Raw genomic sequence first — 24,311 nt, 5'->3', positions numbered from 1 at the left:
GTAAATTAATCCTCAAATTGCACAGGAACAGGAAAAGGAACCAAATCAGCTTTCTAAATTTCTTAACTATTTACTGATCTCTCCATCAGCATTTACAATTCCTGCATCATCATAATGTTCATCTAGCATGTCATATGAAGGGAAAAATATGCTGCCCCTGTAGTTATCATATAATGACTACAAATATTAAAGCAAGATTTTGCAACCTTGGTATGTGGCAGCCTGGATGGGAGGGGAGCCTGGGGGAGAATGGATACGTGTTTATGTATGGCTGAGTCGCTTTGCTGTGCACCTGAAACTATCACAATATTGTTAATCAGCTATACTCCGATATAGAGTAAAAAGTTAAAAAAAAAAAGACTTTGCAATCGTGGCAATACTGACATTTAGGCTAGATAATTCTTTGCCGTGAGGGGTTGTTCTGTGCTGTTTAACAGCATCCCTGAATTCCACCCACTATACTCTTTCCAGAGTAACAACCCAAAATGTCTCCAGACACTGCCAAATGTCCCAGAGGCGGCAGGGGAGGGGAGGACAGCCCCAGGCTAGGCCACTGGTTTAAAGGACCTTGAATCACTTTAAAAGATGAAAATAAAGAGAAAAATAACAAATTCTATAGAATGTCAAGATAATATTCAGGGAGTTGGTAGTAGATATATTTGTTGTAGCAAATGCCAAATTAGAGGGGAAATAATCTGCTACCAAGCTTGTATTACAAACCAGTCACAGGCTATATAAACAAGCAATTATTCAGGCACTCACTGCTCCAGAAAAGATTTCTATGGCTTGTACTCTAGATTTTAAAAACAAAGCAAACAAAACTGAGTCAGGGATGCAGCCAAATCACAGCAAATTTGGGCCTTCCTAGCTAATCCTCTGGCTCTAACTGGGCTTCTAAAAGTTTGATCCAAGATTACCCATATTAAAATCACTTGGAGGTGGAATACAGAATCCCCAAGGTTGGGGCCCACCTGTGAAATTGCAATGAGCTTCTCAAGTGATTCTTCGGCCCAGAACAGTTTAAAAACGTGAGTTCTAACAATCACAAGAAATTTCTGAGTTCTCATGATAAAGCAGGAAGAGAAGTTTAATAGGGTCAGGAAAAGGATGAAAGAAACCTGATGTTGGCTTCACCTACCTCATCTTTCTTTTCCTCTTCTTTTCCTAAAACTCCTTAGGCCACTCTCCATAAATGGTAAGTATCCACAGAGAAGACATCTCTGATCTAGAATCTCCCTATGCTTCTTTCCTGTTCCACCAAGTATATTATCACTGTTTCCTCTCAAGCTGACCACAGAATCATAAGTAACCAACATTGTTAAAGAGCATAAAGTTCCACACAATAGAGAGCCCAGAAATAAACCCACACACCTACGGTCAATTAATCTTCAACCAAGGAGGCAAGAATATACAATGAGAGAAAGACGGTCTCTTCAGCAAGTGGTGTTGGGAAAGTTGGGACAGCCACATGTACATCAATGAAGCTAAAACAGCCTCACACCCCACACACAAAAATAAACTCAAAATAGCTTAAAAACGCTTCCCTGGTGGCGCAGTGGTTGAGAGTCCGCCTGCTGATGCAGGGGACACGGGTTCGTGCCCCGATCCGGAGGATCCCACATGCTGCGGAGCGGCTGGGCCCGTGAGCCATGGCCACTGACCCTGCGCGTCCGGAGCCTGTGCTCCGCAACGGGAGAGGCCACGGCAGTGAGAGGCCCGCGTACCACAAAAAGAAAAAAAAAAAAAAAAGCTTCATGTCTTAAACATAAGACATGATGCCATAAAACTCCTAGAAGAGATAATTTTGTAAAACATTCTCTGACATAAATCCTACCAATGTTTTCTTAGCTCAGTCTCCCAAGACAATAGAAATAAAAACAAAAATAACAAATGGGACCTAATCAAACTTAGAAGCTTTTGCACAGCAAAGGAAGCCACAAACAAAACGAAAAGACAACCTACAGACTGGGAGAAAATATTTGCAAACAATGCGACTGACAAGGGCTTAATTTCCAAAATATACAAACAGCTCATACAACTCAACAAAAAAACAAACAACCCAATCAAAAAATGGGCAGAATACCTAAATAGACATTTCTCCAAAGAAGACATACAGATGCCCAATAAGCACATGCAAAGATGCTCAACATCACTAATCATTAGAGAAATGCAAATCAAAACGACAATGAGGTATCACCTCACACCAGTCAGAATGGCCATCACTAAAAAAGTCTATAAGTAACAAATGTTGGAGAGGGTGTGGAGAAAAGGTGGGAATGAAAGTTGGTGCAGCCACTTGGAAAACAGTATGGAGGTTCCCCAGAAAACTAAAAATAGAATTACCATATGATCCAGCAATCCCATTCCTGGGCATATACCCAGACAAAACTATAATTCAAAAAGATACATGCACCCCCTATGTTCACAGCAGCACTATTCACAAGAGCCAAGACATGGAAGCAACCTAATGTCCACTGATGGATGAATGGATAAAGAAGATGTAGTACATATATATAATGGAATAATACTCAGGCATGAAAAAGAATGAAATAAAGCCATTTGCAGCAACATGGATGCAACTAGAGATTACCGTACTAAGTCAGTTAGAAAGAGAAAGACAAATACCGTATGATATCACTTATATGTGGAATCTAAAATATGACACAAATGAATCTATCTACAAAACAGCAACAGACTCATGGACATACAGAACAGACTTGTGGTTGCCAAGGGCAAGAGGGATTGAGTGGGAGGTTGGAGTTAGCAGATGTAAGCTATTATAAATAGAACGGATAAACAACAAGGTCCTACTGTATAGCAAATGGAACTGTATTCGATATCCTATGAGAAACCATAATGGAAAAGAATATAAAAAAAGAATGTATATACATATAACTGAATCACCTTGCTGTACAGCAGAAATTAACACATTGTAAATCAACTATACTTTAATTTTTTTAAAAAAAGAGCATAAAGTTCCAGAAAGAGTATTAAGTAAAACAGCAAGGGAATGAAAAAGCTTCTAAAACACATAGCACAAGGCAAGATACACAGCCCCCTCAGTCTTTGGTCTGGATATCATTAAAAGTCTAATAATGGACTTCCCCGGTGGCGCAGTGGTTAGGAATCCACCTGATAATGCAGGCAACACGGGTTCGAGCCCTGGTCTGGGAAGATTCCACATGCCACAAAGCAACTAAGCCCCCGTGCGCCACAACTACTGAGCCCATGTGCCACAACTACTGAAGCCCGCGCAGGTAGAGCCCGTCCTTTGCAATGAGAAGCCACTGCAATAAGAAGCCCGTGCACCGCAGTGAAGAGTAGCCCCTGCTCACCGCAACTAGAGAAAGCCCGTGAGCAGCAACGAAGACTCAATGCAGCCAAAAATAAATAAATTTATTTTTTTAAAAAAGTCTAATAAATTGCTAGTTTCACGAGTCTATTCAACATGCCATTTCAGAAATAATTACAGTATTAGTTTGTGTTCTGGTTAACAGAGGTTTTTTTTAAAAAAGACTGCTCTACTGTTTCCATGACAATCCCACTTTCAAATCACAATTTCAGAAGTACCAAAGTTAGTGTTGGCAAAACAGAGTATACCTGTCAATTCTACTCAAAATTACTCAGCTGTCACAATTTGATACATTAATGCACAAGTTGACTGGAATACAAGATAATTTTTAGGGTCAGTTAATCTCTAAAATTCCAAAAGAATAAGTTATAAAATTAGTCATGAAATTTTTGATATTTTAAAATCACCATTCTGTTCTTTAAAACCAGCACTTCTGATCTCTCACTGTAAAAACAGTTGACTGGAATTTCATGACAGCTTATTTATATGGCTGAGAACAAATCTGGTACCTAAATACAAGTTTTTGAGCCTCTTCTTTATCTGTTCTTCACATGGTTTAACGCAGACAGAACCACTCATTTGATACATTAAATAGCAGATAATCTGCTACATAGGCTTGAGAAAATTAAAAAAGAGAAAAGAGTATGGCAAAATATAAGAGAAAGGAACATGCTTTCAAGGAATTTTCAATCTAGTGGAGAAGGACATGTTGCATCCTACAGTTAGTGCTGAGTAACAACCAAGATACAAAATGCAATGAAATGTGATACAAGTAAGAAAGCAGAGAATTCCTATGGAAGCTGGGGAACCTCGTTTTGGGGTATTTCATTTGCCTATATTCTAAATAGTTGGGATTTAAAGAGATAGGATCTTGAGGAAAATGCTTGGGAGGGGAGGGTAGAGCAGCAAGAGCAGAGACTTGAAGAGAGAACAGTACAGGATGCACTGGAAGAAAACTGAAGCAGAGAAGGAATAGGGAAAAAAACTATAACCAAGGCAAAATGGAAAGGTTGCCTTTGGAAAGGAAAGAGCATTATTTCCTCTTCTGAGAAAGAGCCAGGGAGTAAAAGACTGAAAATACAGGTACATTTTGAGATTGTAAGAATCAGGGAGGAGATCATCTGCTTACACGTAGGAGGCAGCTGAAGGGAAAATAAAAAATGTTAGATTGGTCACTGAAATGAGTCATGTAACAAAAGTAATACCAGGCAGCAGTGAAAACTAGATAGCTTGAAAGTACAGTGGGTCCAATCAGCATTGTGTGACCTTATCGAGAAACTTTTTTTTTTTTGGCGGTACACGGGCCTCTCACTGTTGTGGCCTCTCCCGTTGCGGAGCACAGGCTCCGGACGCGCAGGCTCAGTGGCCATGGCTCACGGGTCCAGCGGGATCTTCCCGGACCGGGGCACGAACCCTTGTCCCCTGCATCGGCAGGCAGACTCTCAACCACTGCGCCATCAGGGAAGCCCCAGAAACTTTTAATTGAGAAACAAAGCTAAGGAGAGAGGGGCCAGTATGACAAAGAACCAATGGGGCAAGAAATTCTATGGCCCCCATGAAAGCACTGGAAAGAGGGTTGCCTTTGTGGTGCAGACTGGACAGGAAGGCAAATAAAATTCAAAGGGACTAGCAGATCAGCCCAGAGACCAGAAAAAAGGGGTTTCCACTAAACTCGATTTGGAAGCAGAAAAAAGTGGTAGAAAAGCAATAGAGTGATAGCCCTCCTGTTCTTCCTCTGAGGCCAGAGCAATGCTTTGCTGTTTTAAAGAAACTGCACTCACTGTATGACCTCCAGACCTCTCTGTTTCTACAGAATACAGACTACTAACTAAAGACATCCTTGCACAAAAGGACACTTAATATAACCTGGAAAGAAGTCTAGGTCTAAGTCTTAATATAACCCTGGAAGTACACTGCCTCAAGAAGCATGATATATTATCACATAAGCACCACCACCATTTCTACATTTATAGGAACCACTTTTTTTTAATAAATTTATTTTATTTATTATTTTTGGCTGCGTTGGGTCTTCATTGCTGCACACGGGCTTTCTCTAGTTGCGGCGAGGGGGGGCTACTCTTCGTTGCCGTGCGCGGGCTTCTCATTGTGGTGGCTTCTCTTGTTGTGGAGCACAGGCTCTAGGCATGTGGTCTTCAGTAGTTGCAGCACGTGGGCTCAGTAGTTGTGGCTTGCAGGCTCTAGAGCACAGGCTCAGTAGTTGTGGTGCACAGGCTTAGCTGCTCCACGGCATGTGGGATCTTCCTGGACCAGGGCTCGAACCCGTGTCCCCTGCATTGGCAGGCAGATTCTCAACCACTGTGCCACCAGGGAAGCCCGGAACCACTTTTATTTGGAGATATATATTTCTAATAAGATTGCTGCATTAATCATATTAAATGTCATAGAAAAAGAAATACTCAGTTTTAAACTAGAAGGTAGTAAGAATACCAAATTCAACATATGCAAATGATATCATCAGCAATTTCACGAGTGAACTATTTCATATGCTAACATATATTCAATGTTCTTTAAAGAATTGTAACTTTGAAAAAACATGGGAAAATTACCAAGGCTTCAGATGAATCTATGGAAAGACTAAAAAACAAAAAAAAAATCCCACAAGATTAAAAGTACTAGTAACAGTCCTAGTGTATGTGCAAACATGAGGACTCTTTGGACCTATCAGAAAATAAGTGCAAAAATAGTAATATGGACAGTGTTCTTATAATTCCTAATTTGATTGTTAGATAAAGCACAAAAGGAAGAAATACCCAGAAACTCACTCCTAAAAGGTAATAACACATCAATTCTCTTTGGAGATTAAAGTATTTAAGCCATTAGCTAAAAAGTATTTGTAGTCTCAGTGCAAATAGGTTTTAATGAATGGAAAAATGAGCATTACAACACATAATGCAATTCCATGGATATAACTTAAATAAAAGCCAAAATAGTACATTTCACTTCTGATGTTAATCCAACTTGGATCACATTAAATACAATTGACAGAAACAAGAAATACAGTACAGGGACTTCCCTGGTGGCCCAGTGGTTAAGAATCCACCTGCTAATGGTCTGGGAAGATCCCACATGCCATGGAGCAACTAAGCCCATGCGCCACAACTACTGAGCCTGAGCTCTAAAGCCCACGCACTGCAACTACTGAAGCCCGCACACCTAGAGCCTGTGCTCTGCAACAAGAAGCCACCACAATGAGAAGCCTGAGCACCGCAACAAAGAGCAGCCCCTGCTCGCCGCAACTAGAGAAAGTCTGCATGCAGCAACGAAGACCCAACGCAGCCAAAAGTAAATAAATAAAATAAATTTATATTAAAAAAATATATAGTACAGCATTTAAGGGCATGGGCCTTAAAGTCAGGCCCATGAGTCAGGCCAGCCTGGCTTTAAAGCCAGCCTCCATCACCACACAGCTAATGAACATGAGATGCTTAGTACAGTGCCAGGCAACCTGTCTTCTCTTCCTCCTAAGAGCCTGACAGTAACTTAAAATAATCCTATTTTCATCATTGTTCCTGAACCTAGCACTGGGCTATAGTCCTGGACAAGATGTATGCATTAAACTCAAACATCTAGTCATAATTGTCCCTATGTCTGCTCTAATAAAAATAGAAGAAAAAGAGAAATCTTTCCTTTCCTTAACAGAATTCACCGCACAGCCACACACTTTAACTCCTCACTTACTGTTTAAGAGGGTGGAGTAGAGCTTTCCACCACTTTCTCTGTTAGAAAATCATCCCAAAACAATGACAGTAAAAAACAGAAAAACCTGGGGACTCCCCTGGTGGTCCAGTAGTTAAGAAGCCATCCTGCAATGCAGGGAACGCCGGTTCGATCCCTGGTCAGGGAACTAAGATCCCACATGCCGCAGGGCAACTAAGCCCACATGCCACAACTAAGACCCGACGCAGCCAAAAAATAAATAAATATTAAAAAAGAAAAAACTTGATTCAGTGTGTAATCCTGAAGATCAATCTTAAATGCTTAGAGAGGGAGTTAATAGACTTGCCTTGAGAACCCCAGGAAAGCATTAACTAGAAAGCATGGGGTATCACAGCAGGTGGAATTGAGAAACGGTGATAAAAAAGAAAGAGAGGCTGGGGCTTCCCTGGTGGCACAGTGGTTGAGAGTCTGCCTGCTGATGCAGGGGACACAGGTTCGTGCCCTGGTCCGGGAAGATCCCACATGCCGCGGAGGGCTGGGCCCGTGAGCCATGGCTGCTGGGCCTGTGTGTCTGGAGCCTGTGCTCCGCAACGGGAGAGGCCACAGCAGTGAGAGGCCCACGTACCGCAAAAAAAAAAACAAAAGGAAACTGTTCCAATGAAAGTCTGCCTTAAGGAGTATAACTTTTTCTTCCTGGTCTGTGGAATTTCAGCATTTGGCTTTGAAAACCACAGGCCTTAGTAATTGCTGGTTAAAAAAAAAAAATTCTCCCCAAGATAAAAAGGGGAAAATATTTCCTCTTATCTTAGTAGATCATATTTTGACTAATAAAGCCTTTCTCGCAAACGTTATTTCTAAGTAATAAGTCTTATAAGGCCACCAGATTTTGGAAATTATTGCTATGTCCTATGAAAATAACCTTTACTTACAGTCAAAAAAATTAATTTTGATATCTTGTCTTCTAAATAATTTGTTATTCTGGTAACAGTATGTAAGGTTTTTGAAGGGTTTAAATACATGCAGGCTCTAGTTGTTAAGCCGGAAGAGGACCACTAACAGGTGCCCTGTTCCCACAAGCCCAAAGTTAAAAATAAAACCAATGACCTAGATCTTGGGAATTATTTAAATTACCTAATATTTCTTTTAAGAAACAACTAAAAGATGAGGGAGAACAGACATAAATTTTTACTTGTTTAGGCACAGGCTTTCCATGGTAGGATACTCAAGAAACTGATTAAGACCAGTTACTCCCAGGGCAGGTGTTGGCAATTCACAAAGAGTACAATAAGAAATGTGTCCCTGGAGCTGTGCAAGAGGCCCTGAGAAAAGAGTACTGAGAAACTGGAAGACAAGAGTAAGAGACTCATCACTGTATATCCTTCTGTTCTGTTGGACTTTTGACACACGTTAATGTAGTTACTTACTCACAAATAATTAAAATAAAAAATTGTAAACTGCCTTAATTACTTGCAAATATCCAATCCTTCCTATTTCTTATTTTAAGTTACTAAATTCCACTTTTCTTCCCCAACAAAACTACCTTCAGAAAGTTGCCTTAGCATTTCCATTTTTGCATTTTCAATGATATATCAACATACCCACGAATCACTGACTTCATAAGTTATTTTTATTGTAAGACCCTTGAGAATCCACAGGATCAACACTTAGCTTGGTAGTTATCTGCAGAGTGTCTTATGATACTGATCAACTATTTTACGTTTGCCTGGCATACACAGAGTCCCAAATAGTCAAGTGATCACCATGCTTTATACCATCAGAATTCAGTAGATATTCAACAAATTCTTGAACAATTTGACAACATCAAATCCATAAAAATACTGACTCTCTTTTACCTATCCTGGCAATATATCTTAATTTACCAAATCGAAAACATTAGGTATAGGGACTTCCCCAGTGGCACAGGGGTTAAGAATCCGCCTGCCAATGCAGGGCACACAGGTTCGAGTCCTGGTCCGGGAAGATCCCACATGCCGCGGAGCAACTAAGCCTGTGCGCCACAACTACTGAAGCCTGCGCGCCTAGAGCCCGTGCTCTGCAACAAGAGAAGCCACCGCAATGAGAAACCCGCGCACCGCAAGGAAGAGTAGCCCCTGCTCACCACAACTAGAGAAAGCCCGCACGCAGCAACAAAGATCCAAAGTAGCCAAAAAGAAATATAAATTAATTAATTTAAAAAAAAAAAAGTTATAAAAAAAAAAAAAAAATTAGGTATACAATAAGGTCACATGAAATAACCTAATTACTGAAAAAGGTAAAGTATATCCAGTCAATAAATTATGTACTTATTAAAAATGCTGAATATGAACATAAAACAACACTAAAAAATGCTTATGATAATGTAAGCACAAGTGGGAAAAAACAAGGGCACAAAACTATATTAGGATTACAATTATGTTTTTAAAAAGATTATCAAACATAAGATTGCACTATAGAAAATTATTTTATTTATATGCAGTTCAAAAACAGGCAAAACTAATCTATGATGTTAGAAGGATAGTAATTACTCTTGAAATGAGGAGAGGTAGTAACTATCAGGATAATTGAGGGGAGTTTCTGGGATGCTAGCTATGTTGTTTCTTGACTTGTGTGTTATTACCAATGTGTTCACTTTGTGAAAATCCATCAAACTGTACATTTAGGAGTTGTGCTCTTATGCACAGTATACTTCATTTAAGCTTTAAAACTTGTATCTAAAACAAAAGATCAAAATAAAACCTACTCCAATGCTAATTATATTAGGACAGCAGCATTATATAACTTTTATTTCCTCAATTTTGAAGATTTTCTGAAATACATTTAGGCTGCCTTAAATCCTTTCTAGAATAATAAAGCATAAGTGCTTCCTATGTGCCAGACCTTGTTCAAAGTACTTTATACACATCAGATCATCTAATCCTCAGAAAATCATCAAATCCTCATAACAACCCTAAGAAGTAGGTGTGTTATTACTGGCATTTCAAAAGGGAAGAAACTGCCACACAGAGGTTGAATAACACCCAATATAACACAGCTCCTAAGTGGTAGAGCCTTAACATGAACCAAGGTCATCCGGCTCCCAAGCTCATGCTGAGACATTATCCACAGCACCTCCCTAATAAAATTTTACTTTTTCATAGTGGAGGAAAAAAAAAATAATTAAGAAAATAAGTTATTTAATCAATCTAAATCATTACTACTCTATTACTTTATTAGCTTTCTGTGCAGTTAGATGCTAAAATATAGGTGCAAAATTGCATGTTACAATAAGTGGTATAATCATATGGAGTGACTGGAAGTTACTCAGAGCTTACAAAAGAATATACTAGTAATATACCTCTCTTCTATTCTGTTCTTGTCCATGAGAGGCTGCTTAATCCATTGGTTAACCAGTCTTTGTCCTTGAGGGGTTTTGCATTTATTCAGCAATGCAGCCAGAGACTGAGAGCCAGTAGCATCTTCAACGGAACCCTAGTGAACAAAAAATAAAATAGAAAAATGGCACGCTTATTAGTGAAAACCTTACTATGGCATGAAAAATGATTAAGTAATTTGCGGAACAAGAACACTTGACACTGGGAATTCCCTGGCAGTCCAGTGGTTAGGACTCTGTGCCCACACTGCCGAGGGCCTGGGTTTGATCCTTGGTCGGAGAACTAAAATCCCACAAGCCACACAGCCAAAAAAAATTTAAAAATAACCAACCCCTACACTCCCCAAACTTGTAAAAACAAACAAAAAACACTTAACATTCTTCAAATATTAAATAGAAATGTACACAAAGGTTCCTCATCCGAAAATCAAACTTTCAACCTGTTAATCTGATTTTCTGCTGTATATTTTTCCCCAAACCAAAACCACAAAATTATTGCAGTTCTAGACATAAAACTTCTTAGAATGTAATTTTTAAAAACTGCTATTAATACACAAAATTATTCATAAAACCAGGACAAATACTATTTATATAGCTTACAATTAGAAAAATACAGTAATTCAAAACTATCTCTTTTAAGTATAATATTTTTAAATATTTAAGCTCCTTAGTAAGAGTCTTATATATATATATATAGAGAGAGAGAGAGAGAGAGAGAAACATTTTTAACCACTCAATATTTTTAACCCATGTATTTTTTTCTTACCTGGAAAAGGTTAAGGGCTCTGACTGCTGCAATATCCAATTTCATGTACTGGCTGAAGTCAAAAGTAGTCAGTTCAAACTGTCCAAAGTTTGAATCATCTGATAAGAGTTCTAGAAACTTGATTACTGCACACAATGAAGAAACTGCAACCTAAGATTAAGAATTTAAAATAAAAGATGACTATCACCAGAATTCCAGAGATTTTTTCAAAAAACAAATGGCAAGATGAAAATAAATTTCAAACACTATCATTTTCCCTGTTCTTTCCCAATCCAAAGCAAGAAAATCAAAGTTTAAATAAACCTAAGACTAAAAAATGATTTTCAGAAAGTGAAAATTTACTGTAACAGCAACATTATTTATAATAGCCAAAAGTAGAAATTATGCAAATGTCCACCAAGAGTAAAATGGATACAGCCTGGCATGTTCACATTGTGGAATACTACATACAACAACAGATATAAGCACAAACAATCCACAACAACATGCGACAATATAGATAAATCTCACAAACACGATACTGAACAAAAGAAATCAAACACAAAAGCATGAACTGTATGAGTCCATTTATATAAACTACAAAAATAGACCAAACTAATTCATACTGTCAGAGGTAAGAAGCAGGGTTACCCCTGGTGGAGGTAACAACTGGAAGAAAACAAAAAGGGTCTTTACAATCCTGATACTATTCTGTTTCATGGGTGCTGGTCATGTAGGTACTTATAATTTATGAAAATTTAGTTATACACTTATGATATATGCACTTTCCTATGTGTATTTAAATAAAATGTTTAAATAAACTGCCTATATTACTACTACATAAAATAAAGAAGCTAAGGACATCAAACTGATAGCCCAATGACAAGTTCTACTTATACTCGATACCAGATTCATTGTGAATGTGCATATATTTGCTAATTGATAACACAGTCATCTATCTGCCTCTGCCAAACTCTAACAAATATATAAGGTTGTCACAAGAATCTCCTGCTACGTCACCACAAAACACAGATGATAACACCTTTTGGTAGCCCTAAAAGCTTCTTCCCATTTTCAACGCTGAAGTAAGTTTCTCTAATACAGATCTGCCTTGACTTATGATGGGGTTACATCCCAATAAACGCATCATAAATGTAAAATGCATTTAATACACCTAACCTACTGAACATTGTAGCTTAGCCTCACCTAACTTAAATGTGCTCAGAGAATTACATTAGCCTATAGTTGGGCAAAATCATCTAACACAAAGCCTATTTTATAATAAAGTTGAATAACTCAAAAGTTATTGAATATTGTGCTGAAAGTGAAAAACAGAATGGTTCTATGGGGACAGCATGGTTGTAAGTGTATCAGTCATTTAACCCTTGTGATTGCGTGCTGATTGGGAGCTGCTGCACGCTGCCCTGCCCAGCATCACGAGAGAATTGCACTCAGTATTGTTAGCCCAGGAAAAGGTCAAAATGCGAAGTATAGATTCTTCTGAACGTGTATCACTTTCGCACCATTGTAAAGTAAAAAAAAATTGTAAGTTCAACCATCATACGTCAGGGAACGTCTATATTGGGATTATTGCTCATACACAACGCTTCTGATTCTGTCACACAAGAAAAGTAAAACAGGTAAACTTAGCTTATAAGGATCAAACTACCATGTGATAAGCAATCACTGCAAAATCATGATAGTAATAATAGTCTGTTTATTGTAGTTTGAAATCAATTTTCAAAATAAGCTAGAGCTTGCTCTTATTTAAATATACAATTCTTCATTTTACTTATCAGTGATCCACAAATAACCTGTCAAGAGTTTCTAATATTTTACCATAAAAATACATCCCTCAAATCATACTTGCCTCAAAGATTTGAAAAACTGAAGATAAACTTCAACCACTGAAAAATCCCTTAAAAAGTTACATTGTTTGCATATTCATTTCTACACTGAACATACATAACCAGTGCCAATTTTTGAATTGTTTAAATGTAACATTATGCAATTATTATGCACTGTATATACTTTCACCCTTATTACTTCCTAATCTCCACAACGATCCTGTAAGACAGATAATGAAACTGAAGTAATTTATTAAAAACCCCACAGCTCGTACATTGTAAAACTTTGATAGGTCTTTTTCCCCCTAAACAACTAAGCTACCTCACCTACTTAGGTGACAGTAATCAGGCTCCTTCAGGTGAAACCAATAAAACAATAAACTCTTCCTTACCCCAAGGATACATATTGTGTAAATATAATGAAATTATATTTAAGGTTATGTTTAAATTTTTCTAGTCAGTCCTTGAGTTTTTCACAAGCTTCTTCATAGATTAAAATAAGCTTAAATATCAGTGATCTAGTTTAGGGCTTTGAGATATAGATGACAGAGCAACCTTCTAAAAAGTCACTATTTAATGGTAAATTCACATTTGTAATCCACATACCTGATTCTCCATTTCTGGCAACACAGCACTATTCACCTGTTCTCCCTTTTTGCCTTTCAACAACCGGTTGAGGTCCTGATAAATATCTTTTGTGGAAAAGTCAGCTCTTTTCCTTTCTGTGATCAGAATTCCTCCTCTCTGAATAACCTATTTTACAAGAAATATTTTAAATTACTAGGAGAAAAGGAACAAGAAAAGCAATAAGGAATGCTGTATCACTGACAAATATAAAGTGATAACAGCTTAACAAATTATTAACCCACATTAAATTTTTATGCAACATGCAAGAAGACACTGGTAATATATGTATTAACATGTATTTTTAAAATGTGTAAATGAAATTTTCATGGAAATTTAAAATTAGGCTCACATAAAGCTTTCAAAAAATAGTCTCAATAGTAAAAACTCTTAACAGAATAATACTTGTGGAAAGTTGCCTAAATACTATTTATGCTAAAAATGCCCAGCACAGATATGCTAACTCTCAAGTAGTTCTTATTGTATTTGAGGCTCATGAGAAGAAAAGAATCCTTGGGGGAAATACAACATCCCTTAAACATCTAAATAATAAACCATATATCTATACAAATAGCAAAATCGAACTTTGTTAAAATAAAAGAATCAGTAAAATAATAAGAGGCTAGGGCTTCCCTAGTGGCACAATGGTTAAGAATCTACCTGCCAATGCAGGGGACATGGGTTCAAGCCCTGGTCCGGGAGGATCCCACATGCCGCGAAGCAATAAGCCCGTGAGCCACAACTGCTGCGCTTGCGCTCTGGAGCCTGCGAGCCACAACTACTGAGGCTGCATACCACAACTACCAAAGCCTGTGTGCCTAGAGCCCGTGCTTCACAGCAAGAGAAGCCACCGCAACGAGAAGCCAGCGCACCGCAACGAAGACCCAACGCAGTCAAAAATTAATCAAAATAATAATAATAATAGGCTAAAGTTCCACTTGAACTATTAAAAATTAATCCTGAAGAACTGCAACTTATTTGATATATCCAGGCTAAATACAGTCATAGTTTTTTTTCTTTAATGGCCCTAAATCACCTCTTCCCCACCCTGCACCCCCCAACTGTGAAAGCACTCCTTTTATCAATTGTGATCTCTTTAAAATGGCACTGAGTTACTCTTTCGGGAGGCGGGGGGGGGGGGGGGGGGGGGGGGGGTTGGGGGATGATCTGAAGTAGAACAAGTCTTAAACAAGAAACAGCTCCTTCTAAAGTCCTATTAAAGATACAAAGTTTCTATCAAAGATAAACATCAAGACATTCCTCAAAACCCTGTTGTGATTAGATTTAAAAGGTTTTGCCTTTTAAATTTTTTTTCCTTCAGTAAAACAGTATTATGTTAATTTAGAGCCATTCCTAGCCTTGGATTCTCCTCTATCTCTACACTCCATTTCCTTACCTGCCTCAGTTTTCCCATGTCTCCAGCAGTCTCTCCTCCTGGTAAAACACATTCCTTTGGTCCAATCTGAATCAGGAGAGCCTCCAGATTGGAGAATTGATCATTATCAGGAAACTCACACAGTCCTAGCTTCCTCTGTATGGAGTCAACATACCCAACTCCAATCTGTCTTTGGCCATCAACTGTAGACATTTTAACACCCACAACACCAATGGAAGCTGACATATCATTGTTACCAAAGAGAATGTCTTCAAACTGAGCAAGATTACCTGGAGAAGCCTAAGCAAAAATAAAGAAAAATTTTAAGAAACTGTTGAATGTACTTTAAAACTTTACTAACCAACAGAAATTACCCAACCTAGATGAATTTTATTAATGAAACGTTTTCTTACCAAAAAACATTACTTATAACCATATAGTCCAATTAATATTACCACATTTTCTATAAAGTATCCTCTTTACTTTTCCAATTAATTTCAGAACACTTGGGCACATCTAAAAATAACAGTATCAAAAGCGATTTTCAGTTTGAAATTTGGCATCTAAGTTTACACTCACTCACACAATCATTGAGGTACCCAAAGTGATAACCCTCTCAATGATATGCCTAAATTTCTACACTCTGCCAAACTACCTACTGGTTGCACATATCAGAATTTTCACTGAGTAGTTATACCACATAGAAAAACAGTATTATTAGCTTAAATATTAACCTTGGATAGACATCTCTCTATATCAATGTATTTATTTGTAAAATGCAAAGATTCTTCTAGATCAATGACTTCCAAATAAAGGGTCTTTGCCCAATTTTTTTTTTGGGGGGGCTGTGCCGGGTCTTAGTTGCAGCACACGGGATCTTTGTTGCCACATGCAGGATCTTTGTTGAGGCATACAGGATCTTTAGTTGAGGCATGCGGGATCTTTTAGTTGCGGCATGCGGGATCCTTAGTTGTGGCAGGTGGGATCTAATTACCTGACCAGGGATCGAACCCGGGCCCCCTGCATTGAGAGTGCGGCGTCTTAACCACTGGACCACCAGAGAAGTTCCTGACCTATTTTCAAAATTTCAAAAAGATTAGAAATCTCTTTAAGACTGTGCAAGGTAAGTAAAGGGTCAAGTTTCTTTGCTTTTGGCTCCACCTGTGTCAAGCTGGTGGGTAACAGTACTTCAACATGATCAGAAGCTAACAGGTTGCTGTTAACGTGAGGCATTTCTGGGGCAACTGATGGACCACAGTATGAAACATGAGATAGTCAGAAATAGTCCAAATGAGCACAGTGACAAGTCAAATTTAAGCAACCAGTAGCCATCAATAGTTCTCAAATGTCTTTAGCATCATAATCATGATAATCATTTATGTTTTCTCAATATGGTTCTGAATATCCTGCAACTATGTATGGATTATTGATTAAAATCTGGATCAAAAATGAAATGGAGGAAGTTCCCTGGCGGTCTAGCAGTCAAGACTTTGCACTTCCACTGCAGGGGGCTTGGGTACAATCCCTGCGACCAAAAAAAAAAAAAAAAAAGGAAAGCTAGTATTACCTGATACTCAAATTTAAAAAGCACTGATTCAATCACAAATATGAACATCATATTTTCACATACAGGCTTTGGATTTACACGCACAGGTTATGCACACCTTAAAAAAACTCTCAAAAGCGAACTAGTAGCTAGCTTATCAAGTAAGATCCCACAAGCCGCACAGCAAGGCCAAAAATTAAACAAACAAAAAAGTCAATTATAGAGGTCAACTCTCCTAAATATTACTAATACTTTACAATATAATCAATAAGCTAAAAATGAAAAGATAAATCAGTTTTAGCAGTTTTAGATCTGAACTTCTTAAAATAAATATCAGGATGAAGATACTATCTTTTAACTTGATAAAGATACATATTTGAAGATTTTTTTCCCCCCTGACCTTAAAGGTAGGGGTTAAAAACAATGCATCTCAAAGGATTCTGATGACACAAAGGAGTGAGGTGTGATGGGCTGATAATCCAGTTAACCAGCTGAACTCATTATCCCACATTTTGGTGTTGTTACTAACTGAGCTCTGTGAAGAATGAGATGGAAAAACATCACTTTGTAGTACCCTCAATTTTCTATTAAAATCTTTCAAAATGTAGGATAAAACTATAAGTCCCATTTTTCTCAGTAAAGTAGCAATGAAAATTCCGAGGAAATTCCATAATAAAGAATAAATGCTCTCAGATATAATCTTCAGTAAACGTCAACATTTACAAAGGCGGGGGGTGGTGACAGCAGGCAATATGGAAGGAATACTGAAGAATATTCTATTTGGGGCAACACCAACATCAAATGTTGTATTAAACCTCACAAAAAAACTTTCACAGGCCTTTCAGGTCAGAAAACATCTTAAAAACCTTCTAATTTTACTGTTTATAAGGAAACAGATATAGGAGAAGGCTGGGAAATTTGCCAAGGTCATGCAGAGGGACAGAGGAGAAATGAGATCAGCCAAATACAAGCCCAGAACACCGTCCCGCCTTACCACACATTTATTCCCTTTCAAGGATAAATCTCACCTCCCCAACATTTTAACCATTATCCAATATTTATGTGAAGCTATTGTGTGTGAACAAACAGAAACATGATTTTACAGGCTAAAAATAAAGATAGTTCTTAAATAAAAAAAATAGTACCCCCATCTCCATGAAGGCATTAGAAGCACGTCAATACGCCCTTCTAGGCACACCTAGGAATATGATCAGCATTAAACAAAGTTCCACACTTCTAAAAACATTACAGTCTAATGAAAGAGAAAGGAACATACAAATATCCAAACACATTACAAACGTGTATAAATAGATATTTGGGATATGTAAATTTGCGTGATATTACTTCAGAAACAGTAAAATCAAGTCTTCTTTAATGCTGGTATTCAACTTTATGTAAAGGCTATTTATTATTTAGGTTTTAGGGACAGTGACAAAGCTCAGAGTATTCATACTCATAATAAGGATTTACTGAATTTCTGAATTGCTATTAAACTGTGATGTTAAAAACCACATGCTAAAGAATATTAAAGTTTCTCACAGCATTTTACTATCACAACCTGGCTAAAATATTAAACCAACACAGAATTCTCTCATGTTTTTATTTTGTCTACTCTTAAACACAACTAAATTTAAATGGAAGATAATTACCTTAAATGCCAAATACCAATCATTCTCCTTGGAGGCCTTATTTCCAGCTCTGTTCTTATAAACTTCAACTCTGTACTGACGAACTAGAAGAAGATCTTTTACAAAAGACTCAAAATTCATTTTACTAAGTACAACACTCTCCACAGTCTTTGCTCCTAAAGAAAAATATTAAAAATACATGTTACAGATTTGAGGATTTGAAGTCATAAGTGTTGAAGACCTAACACAATGCCTCCCCCCAAGCTATGTTGTTTTCCCAGTAATTCATTCACTCAATAAACTATTTATCAAGCACCTATTACATGTCCTAGAGACTTTAGCAGATGAAGGGTATAAAATGGTGGATAGACATAACCCCCTGCACCTCTGGAGCCTACACATCAAAATAAAAAATTGAGAAGACACAAAGACAAAAGAATGAGTCAATATACATACAGCTAATCCTACTTGTCCTTTTTTATCATTTGTTTTTCACAAGTTTGAATAAAACTCTTATGTAATAACTACAATAGTATTTGTATAGGATTTTTTTCAAAAGGTCCATAAAAATAAATTAGTTATTATTCATTATAAAGTGTTCTAGGTAACATAGGTCAAAACTTGAAGGTTCAGGGACTTCCCTGGCGCCCCAGTGGTTGGGACTTGGCCTTCCAATGCAGGGGGTGTGGGTTTGATCCCTGGTCAGGGAGGTGGGATCCCACATGGCTTGCGGCCAAAAAGCCAAAATACGGAACAGAAACAATATTGTAACAAATTCAATAAAGACTTTAGGGCTTCCCTGGTGGCGCAGTGGTTGAGAGTCCGCCTGCCGATGCAGGGGACATGGGCTCGTGCCCCGGTCTGGGAAGATCCCACATGCCGCGGAGCGGCTGGGCCCATGAGCCATGGCCGCTGAGCCTGCGCGTCCGGAGCCTGTGCTCCGCAACGGGAGAGGCCACAACAGTGAGAGGCCCAAGTACCGCAAAAAAAAAAAAAAAAAAAAATCGTCCACATCAAAAAAAAAGAAAAAAAAACAAAGGCTCAAAAAGGTACATCAAAAAGGAGACTTGCATTTCACCACTGTCCCGTACACATCTAGTTCACCACCCAAGTGTTATCACTTTATAGAATATATTTCCAAACATAGTCTAGGCACACACAAGCAAATATAAGGCATTGCTTTTTTCCTCTTTTACATAAATAATTGCACACTATACACACTGTACTGTATCTTTTTTTTTAACTTTGATATAGTATTTTGGAGATTGTTCCATCAGTACATAATCAGCTTCTTTCTGTTTACAGCTGCAAACGTTCCAATGAACCTAAGGAATTTCTATAATTTAGCCTCTTCCCTATGGGTTGTTTCCAATCTTTGTTATTAAAACAGTGTTGCATGAATAACCTTGTATGTGCTTCACTCTCCAAATATCTGAGTGTATCTGTGAGACAAAGTCCTAAAACTAGATTTTATCAAAGGATGATATGTGTGATTTTTATAAATATTGCAGACTATCCCCCTTGGTTGGCTGTACCAATTAACACTACCACCCGTAAAGTATGAGTGCATCTATTTCCCCTATCCAGTCAACTGAGTTTTCGAACTTCCTGGCCTTCATCTTACATCACTGGTTCTCAACGGGGAAGATCTTGCTCCCTTAGCGGACAATTGTCAATGCCTGGGGGGCATTTAGGTTGTTACAACTGGGGAAAGGGAATAATAACAGAATCTAGTAGGAAGAGGCAGGGATGTTGTTAAATGTGCACAGGATAGCCCCTCACAGTAACAAATTAATTCTTCGGTCCAAAATATCAATAGTGCCAAGGCTAAAAAATTGTCTTAGATGGAATATAGCGTCTCACCTTAGTTCTGATTTGTAAATAACAATTTCTTTACAAAATAAATAAAATCACCCACATCATCAAATGGAATTAAAGTTCAATTTTCATATAATATAGGTAATAAAAATTATTCACTTAAAGGTAATTCAGATTATACTTGTAGATTATTCTGACAATTCTGGATCTTATGAAAGATTTAACCTAAATTTAACAATAGATCATATCAAGTACAAATATCAAATACAAATAAGCATAAAGATTAATTAAATGACATAATACAATTGTTTTGTACAGCAAAACACAGCTGATACTTTCAATATCAGTTCACTAGTTATAAGTAGTGGACAAGAATCCCTGCTGCCTGTGTGCCACAACTACTGAGCCTGCACTCTAGAGCCCACGTGCTGCAACTACTGAGCCCATGTGCTGCAACTACTGAAGCCTGCACGCCTAGAGCCCGTGCTCCACAAGATAAGCCACCACAATGAGAAGCCCACGCACCGCAACAAAGAGTAGGCCCCACTCGCCGCAACCAGAGAAAGTCCATGCACAGCAACAAAGACCCAATGCAGCCAAAAATAAAAATAAATAAAACAAATAAATAAATAAATAAATAAAATAAATAAATTTATATTAAAAAAAAAAGGTTATCCTCCGAAGATACTATTTCTCTCAAAGGACTGTTTGTGACACACTGGATGTTCCTGGTGAAGAGCTTGGCTGTATGCTTTAAGTCTGAAAGCTGGGAAGTAAGACTGAAGGGGAACTGGAAGAGAAAGCTACCCAGCCTCCACGTGGTGCAGAAAAAAAACCTCAGGTTGATACAAGATTCTCCTCTTCAAGAATAATTTGGAGCCCCCATCTTCATTCAGCTGATAATGTGCTTACATGTGGGCACTGTGCCAGGTGCTGGGATTCTAAGGCAGAGACTGGTTAAGACAGAGTTCCTGCCCTCTGGGAGCTTTCAGTATATCGGCATAGAGTAAAATAAATGCTGTGTCTAAGGTAAGGAGAAGGTCCTAGGGCAAGGAACACATGAGAGGGGCAGCTAACCAGGCAGCCTTAAGATGGGAGTTAAGAAAGGCTTCCAAGAGGAGATGCTTCTAAACTGAGTTCTGACAGCAAAAGAGGCAAAAGATAAGGAACTTCCTTTTAGGGACTCAGATTCCTATCTATAAATTGAAGCTAGGTACTAACCCACCTCACAGGACTTTATTATAATAATTTTTTTTTTTTTTTGCGGTACGCGGGCCTCTTGCTGTTGTGGCCTCTCCCGTTGCGGAGCACAGCCTCCGGACGTGCAGGCTCAGCGGCCATGGCTCACGGGCCCAGCCGCTCCGCGGCATGTGGGATCTTCCTGGACCGGGGCACGAACCCGTGTCCCCTGCATCGGCAGGCGAACTCTCAACCACTGCGCCACCAGGGAAGCCCCTATAATAATGTTTTGATAGTTGTTGAAAAGTAGCTAAAAGGATATGAATAAGTCTAAATGCCAAAAGAATGAACCAAAGAGAGAAGAAATGATCAACAGAAAAGCCATCTGTGAGACGAGGAGAGGGGATCCAGACCACAGCAAAAGGCTCATCTCTTCACTGGCACAACAGGGAAGGAGAGAATGGGTACAGACGACATTAAAAGTATTGGTTCAAGAAACAGCCCAAAAAAAAAAAAAAAAAAAAAGAAACAGCCCAAATGTCCATCAACTAACGAATGGATTAAACAAAATATTGTATATCCATACAATGGAATATTTGGCAATAAAAAGAAATGAAGTACTGATAACACAGATGAACCTTGAAAATGTTAAGTGAAAGAAATCAGTCACAAAAGACCAATGTTAGAAGCAAATCTAGAGAGAGAAAGCAGATTAGCAGTTGCCTGGGTTTGGGAGGACTCAGGGGAAACGGAAAGTTCCTGCTAATGGGTACAGGGTTTCTCAAGACTCAAGTGAACTTTAACCTCTCTTGTAATGCCTCTTCTGACGGCTCCAGTCTTTGGCAATCCTGCCTCTGCCTCTTTGGCAACTTGTTATGGAGCATCCTCCATAGGTTTTCACCTGGAATTGGAATTACTTATGCCTTGCTCTCCACTAGGGGGAGCTCTGTGAAGGTGGGGATACTGCCTTTTGATCTATGTACTCCCAGTGTCCATAACCCTGCCCGACAAGGCAGCACTCAATAAATGTCTATCTAATGAATGAAACAGCTTTTGTCAGTAACCTTCCATCTGCATATGGCAGAGGCAGGACTAAAACCCACAACTCCTTACTCCTCCTATTATGTTCATTCCTAGGAGCCAGGGATAAAAGAGATTAACATAAAACTCGACGTTCAGAACATCTAACTACAAGAGGGTGAGAAGTTTGTAGCTTGCCAGGGAGAGATGATGCTAGAGAGGTGGCGATGGGTTACCGAGGGCACTGAATGCCTAGCTGAGGCAGACATACATGACTAGCTCAAGGCCACACAGCTGGTAAGTGGAGGGGCTGCGACTTGAAGCCAGGCAATCTGGCTCCAGTTCGAGGTCTTGACCACTTGGCAATACTGCCTATTAACAGTAGACACTATAGGTCCCTGCGCTGAACAGCGATATAAATGACGTTCGCTAAACAGGCAAAATCACGCTGGCGACGTAAATCGGTCTCCCTAACCCCCTTCTATTCTAAATCTCAATCCTGGACTGGCGTTTGTGATAAAGAGGTTTGGCGGCGTTTGTGACGATATCCACAGCGCCAAAGCTGGAGCGAGAAGCAGACACCCACGCGGACTGCAGCAAAATTAAATAGAACAATGTGTTAAAACGCCTCGCACGAAGCCTGGCACGTAGCGATCGCTATTAGGTCTGATCCGGGGCAGCTCCGGAGGAACAGACTCAGGATGGAGGCAGGGCAGGGGGCGGGTGGCGCCCCATTCGGCCAGGCAGGGGCCGGAGCACGCGCAGTGGCCCCACGAGGCACCAGCGTCCCCGCCCCCGTGTCTCCCTGCCCGACACCCTCCCACTTCCTGAGAGGAGCCAACTCCGCGGGGTCCTCCCCTGAGCCCGTGCCGTCCCCGCCCTCACCTGCTGGTCCCATGTACTTGACCACCCCCTGGGTCTTGAACACCTCCCGGGCGGCCAGCAGCGCGTCCTCCCGGTGCGCCGTATAGAAGTCGCCCCGGTCGAAGAGGCGCACCGTGGTGGTCGGCTTCTCCGGCATGCCCTGGAAGAAGCGCACGAAGCCGACCTCGGCCGCGCTCTCCAGCTGCAGCGTCTCTTTCGGCTGCACCGCCATTTCGGAACCTCTCCGCCGCCTGCCTGATGGAACTGAGCGACCCCGCACCCACTAAGCTGTTTCCCGCCTCCCCTCCCTCGCTCCCCGTGAGGCGTCCGGCCTCTGAGGAGACACCCAATCAGCATCCAGCGCTGTGTTTCGGTGGGTGGGAGTGCGCCGCGACAGCCAATCATAATCGGACGCGGCCGAGCTTCCCGCGCACGCTGGTGACTCTGTCTATTGCGCATGCTTGAGCCTAGGTCGCAGGCCGCCGCGGCAGACACCCGTCCTTGAAAGAATACAGCTATCCGGGTTTTCTCGGCTGCACTGGTGTGGGTCCCAGGTGTATGGTTAGCTAGTTTAGGAGACCAGGTGGAAAGTTCTGGCAGGTTTTGAGCTTATTATGTACCCGGAAGCAAGAGAGTGAAATCAGAAAGAAACTTGAAAACAAGGAAAAACTAGCCTTCCTCCCTATCACAGTATTTTTTTAACCTGTGCCCCTCTCTCTCCAACTGCCTCAGTTTTCGTTTTTAAGCAAATTGCCTGCATCAAGCTTACACGTTTCTTCTCCACAGCCTCCGTCCTGGCCAAATTCTCGTATCGTCCACTCCTTGATTGATTCATACATTCAAAAACAGAAGGCCTGCTATGCGCCAGACTTCTAGGATCTGAGGATCACTAGTAAAGAAGAGAAAAACCACTGCCTTTGTTGAACTTACATTCTAATGAATGGATTCAGATAATATCCTTAGTAAACTTATAGTAAGTAAACTGCTAGAAGATAAGTGTTTAGGTAAAAAAGATACGGGGGGTGATTTTTTTTTTTTTTTAATGTTGAGCAAAGACTTGAAGGAGGTCAGGTTACGTCCTGCACAGTTACCTGCCTTTACCTGCCTTACAAAAGGTATTGCACTCTCCTGTTTGCTCACCCTTCCCCCATAAAAGCAGCCCCAAACCCTGATTCAGCAGCGGAATTACCCCGGGGGCTTTTCAAAGGTGTTCCTGGGCCCCACCCACACATAATGGGTTGGAATTTCTGAAGGTGGGATCTTGG

The 24,311-nt window shown here is 39.7% G+C and overlaps 1 protein-coding gene across 1 annotated transcript in view; it reads right to left on the bottom strand.

The window, feature by feature from the left end:
• MSH2 (mutS homolog 2) overlaps positions 1-23,364 on the bottom strand; it is a 73,144-nt gene extending 49,780 nt beyond the window's left edge. Inside the window, exons 1-6 of the mRNA XM_032653473.1 lie at positions 23,068-23,364; positions 18,187-18,341; positions 15,013-15,291; positions 13,599-13,745; positions 11,167-11,316; positions 10,365-10,498 (exon numbers count right to left, since the gene is read on the bottom strand). Coding sequence (XP_032509364.1) covers positions 10,365-10,498; positions 11,167-11,316; positions 13,599-13,745; positions 15,013-15,291; positions 18,187-18,341; positions 23,068-23,278 — 1,076 coding nt within the window. The 5' untranslated portion in view covers positions 23,279-23,364. The remainder of the gene's footprint in view (positions 1-10,364; positions 10,499-11,166; positions 11,317-13,598; positions 13,746-15,012; positions 15,292-18,186; positions 18,342-23,067) is intronic.
• Positions 23,365-24,311: the final 947 nt, after the last annotated feature.

This window comes from Phocoena sinus, chromosome 13 (assembly GCF_008692025.1).
Source record: "Phocoena sinus isolate mPhoSin1 chromosome 13, mPhoSin1.pri, whole genome shotgun sequence".
Classification (NCBI taxonomy): domain Eukaryota; kingdom Metazoa; phylum Chordata; class Mammalia; order Artiodactyla; family Phocoenidae; genus Phocoena; species Phocoena sinus.
Note: the sequence above shows the minus strand (reverse complement) of the source record. Positions and strands in the feature narration are given on the sequence as shown.